This window comes from Austrofundulus limnaeus, unplaced genomic scaffold (assembly GCF_001266775.1).
Source record: "Austrofundulus limnaeus strain Quisiro unplaced genomic scaffold, Austrofundulus_limnaeus-1.0 Scaffold565, whole genome shotgun sequence".
NCBI lineage: Eukaryota > Metazoa > Chordata > Actinopteri > Cyprinodontiformes > Rivulidae > Austrofundulus > Austrofundulus limnaeus.
This window is the reverse complement of record NW_013952967.1, coordinates 311078-315430: the sequence shown is the minus strand read 5'-3', so window position 1 is coordinate 315430 and position 4353 is coordinate 311078. Positions and strand designations below refer to the sequence as shown.

Below are 4353 nucleotides of genomic sequence, written 5' to 3'. Positions count from 1 at the left end.
GTTTGTAGGTGACCAAATACTTATTTTCCACCATTATTTGCAAAAAAATTCTTTAAAAGTCAGACAAAATGATTTTCTCAAATTTTTTTTCACATTTTATCTCTCATAGTTGAGGTCTACCTATGATGTCAATTACAGGCCTCTCTCATCTTTTTAAGTGGGAGAACTTTGCACAATTGGTGACTGACTAAATACTTATTTTCCCCACTRTAAKTKTGTCAAATAAAAATAAAAGCACAGCAACAGATTGACAGCTTGGGCTGAAACATATATTATGCTTATATCTTAACTTAAATGCAATACTTGGAGTGAATATTTCAAGTTTAAAAGTATATAGAACACAGTAGGATTTTTTTTTCTTTTTTGCTGCTGCTTTTTATGACTTTGAAACCTGTTACTACCGCTGTTGTATTTGTCTATAGCTAAGCAGTCAAAGCTAAATATTTTATGGCCTAAAAAGGAACCCTGCATCATCCTTATTTATTTATTTACCGTTGTTTATCCAGGCAAGACAGGCGAAATCGTAGATCTCTATTTCAAGGGCGGCCTGGGCCTGAAGAAAACCTATTGCACATGTTTTTGGGTTGTGGGGGAAACCAGAATACCCAGAGAAAATCCACGCAAGCACAAAAAGAACATGCAAACTCTGCATAGAAAGATTGACCCCTGGACCTTCTTGCTGTGTGAGGTGTCAGTGCTAACCAGAGCTGTTGTGCTGCCAAACCTAATAACAGTCCTAATAAAAAGATGAATGTACTTTTATTAATAAGTGAACTCTACAAAACTCAATGTGAAACACCCACATTTTTATATTACTCATTTTACTTACTAAATTTCTAACAAAAATATCACACTCAAGTTTTCCAATCCATAAAAATTAATTTACAGCATTTAGATTTTTCTGTGATGGTTAAAAATTATTTAATGACAGAGTGCTTTTAATTAATGCCTCCTCAAACCTCACACGCATAAATTCAAGCGGAGCTTAAAATGCATGAAACTGAAACAACTGGTATATAGTGGTGCAGGTATAGTAATTTTACATTGATTGCAGCAGGGTCATCAGCAATTTAATTGCTTATTATTTAATAATGTAATTATTAAATTATTTAATAATGTAAAGGGGTAGGTTACCCCTTTACATTATTAAATAATTGTATTTCTTATAAAATAAGCTTCTAAACTGCAGAACCTGACAATTTTTAAAAATCTGATAACTCGGTTAAACAGGATAATCAATAGATTAATTGAGTACTAAAACAATCTTTAGCTGCAGCCCTAATTGAAAATTAAATTAAAAAATAGTTTTGATCTTAAATACTGTAAATAAAATGTTTGTTTAAAATCAGTTTCGTTTTGTTCTTTCCAAGTGCCTGTAAATATGCTCTCCAAGTCTTCCTATGTTGAAAACAAAGTATTTATAAATAAACAAAACAATGCTATACTATGAATAAATTTAACATCATAAACAATCATAAACAATACATTATATTTCATAGGATATTCAGTAATAGTATTAGTGATTTTGTTTTTAAATAAAAAGAAATCCTTGAATAAACACCATGAAACTGTTGTATTTTTTCTGCAGAAGGTAATTTACACTAAAGAAAATCACTAATCATGTGGAGACCCAAATAGAGAAATAACGCAAAACAGGAAAAGCACAGAAATGTTTTACCATGTTCAACAGGAAACATGCATTAAACTACTGCACTACCAAAACGTCCAACTATACTTACGGGCAATGAAAGGGTCGATGTCTCGGGTTTTGGTGGCCACATCAGAAGCACAGACCTGGCCCACTTGTACCAACAGAGCTGCCACATCGTCATAGAGAGGAGGGAAGGCCTGGCAGAAAGCCACCAGACATGGCAGGGTTGGCATGAAGAAGGAAAAACGCTTGGCACGATTCAGCACTACAAAGCAGAACACACACACACACACACACACACACACACACACACAGAGTAAAATTCAAGAGCTGTGCAAACATTCAGAGCTGTGTCTGTGAAGCTGAGAAATTGTCCACGTGTCTGTAAATAAGAAAGCTGCACTAACAGCTATAGACCAGATGGTGGGGCCCATCAACCAAAAACATATTAAACATTCAACATGTGATTAACTGGATGAACAGATCTAATGACTGAGAAACTAAGATAGACAAAACAAGAARTATACAGAATATAACAGAAAACATCTGCTGACCTGTTAAAAGTGTGCCCATGACACTAATGGCCAACCTGGCCACACTCAGAGATTTTGGTAAGGCGTACTGGGTACACAGGTGTGACAGCAGCTGGATCGCAAAGATCTGTGGGTACAAACAAGAACAAAGAACAAATGTAGCTTTTTATTATACTCAGTCAAGAACACCAAGTAAAGGTGCCTTTAAAGAAAAACAAACACTAAGTAAAGCTCTGGCAGAATCTTGGGGCAAGTTTAGCCAGAAAACAGAGGAAGAACAGTTGGGAGGGCCTCACCTGCTTCTCCAGCTGGGGCTGGGCCAGCAGCTCTGGGATGAAGTCCAAACATATATGAATGGAAGGGATGCCTGCCACAGTAAGAGGCAGCAGAGCCTGAGGATAGCCCTGAGAGAGAGGAAGARAAGAAGGAAATATTAAACTTGTAATTCAACTACAAAGGTAAGGGAGTGCACAGCAAAACAGCTCAAACAGTCCATTACCCTCACAAATACTAGATTTCACACAGGGCCACATGCACACAAAGTGGCTGCTGCTTAACAGCATGGATAAAGGTGGATTAGTGTGACAGGAAGGATCACTTTGATGAAGTCCACCATTTGGCTGCTTGATACTTGTGGGAGCTGCAGTCATTTATTACAGACAATGGAGCTGAATGTGATGCGGGCAACACGACTTCTCTTATTTAAAGAAGGGCAAGTTCTGTTCTGCAGCATTAATTACTTTTATTGCTAAAATTTGGGAATGTTTTGTAAGATRGGTTTACCTGAAAATGAACCAGCTTAGCAATGTTGGGGTCAGCAATGAACATCTGATGCAGCAGGCAGCAGATAAGACATTGCACCTCCCTCAAGTCACTGAGCAGGCCTCCTTCTGGCTCTGCGTCCTCCATATCCACTCTGGCTCTTGGCCCCTGGCTTCCTTGTTTGTTTTTCTCTGGCATGGGCTTCAGGTTTCTCCTTAAAAGGCTTTCTGTGCTGGCCCCCAACTGCTGTTCTTCAGAGGTCGGCAGACATATCTCCAGGAGAATCTGGACGGCTGCGCTGTCCTGCAGTTTAACAGAAACAAGTCTTTTATTCTGTTTTAGGACTACAGTTTTATCAGTTAAAAAAACTTTGTTTTATAACAAGTGTAAAAGCCTGGTTACAACACCTGCGCTGCTAGAAGGGCATTCTTCAGCTCCTCCCTGGTGACCTCAGGTGAGTCTGGCTGAGCAGGTGCCCCCACATTTGTAACAATCAGATTCTGACGGTCAAAGTCAGCTGTCTCCTTCAGGTGGCACTGCAGGTAGGCTTTGGAGGCCATCAGGTAGCCATTCAGCATATGAAGAACGATGTCCATCAGGGGAGGACACCTGTCAAGAAAAACATTTCATTTCATATATTATTTATTTATTTTTACAAAACCAGATTTGGTATACTGTTGAAAAAGCTAATGTAAAGGACGAGCTGAAAGAAGCAGATCATGTTGCAGTGACASCAGATGCATGGAGTAGTGTGGCTCAAGATCACTACATCACAGTCACTGTGATGTAGTCACTATGTAGTGGAGGCAGAGCTGAGAGAGAAAGTCCTCCACACCAGAGTAGTGTATGTCTCCCAGACAGGGTCCGCTGTTGCTGAAGAGATACAGCATCCCAGACGACTTTGAGGTGAAGAACAAAGTGATTGCTATTACTGTTGACAACGCTGCCAACATGGGTGTAGCTGTCAAGAAAATGCATGTAATTAAGATGGGGTGTTTTACTCATACCCTGAACATAGCAGCCCAAAAGCTGTACAGTGTAAAAAGCATTATTGCCAACTGGTCAGGGAGGATACGGGCTCCTGTGCTGTGGCTAAGAAGAAATAGTCTTGCCAAGCCTGTCCTTAAAGAAAAACAAAAACTGCTAGGTAGGTTAAGGAGGTAGGTTACTAATCATGACATGTTCATTGTTCATATCTTTTAATGCGTAAAAGATTTTAAATAATTATCAATTTCTACACTATTAATATTTTTACAACCATGTTACTGGGAAATTTTTTTATTTTTTGTCTCATCAAAAAGGCCTTCACTCGTACTGGATGTGAGGACCAGATGGAACAGCCTCTTCCTCATGGTGGAGAGGTTCATAGAACAATACCCTGCCATTCGGGCTGCTTCGAGGGACCCA

The 4353-nt window shown here is 39.0% G+C and overlaps 1 protein-coding gene across 1 annotated transcript in view; it reads right to left on the bottom strand.

Moving 5' to 3' along the window:
• Window positions 1–4353, bottom strand: part of ints2 (integrator complex subunit 2) — a 48286-nt gene that overhangs the window by 4064 nt on the left and 39869 nt on the right. Inside the window, 5 exon segments of the mRNA XM_014026538.1 lie at window positions 1740–1916; window positions 2206–2311; window positions 2481–2588; window positions 2968–3249; window positions 3354–3555. Coding sequence (XP_013881992.1) covers window positions 1740–1916; window positions 2206–2311; window positions 2481–2588; window positions 2968–3249; window positions 3354–3555 — 875 coding nt within the window.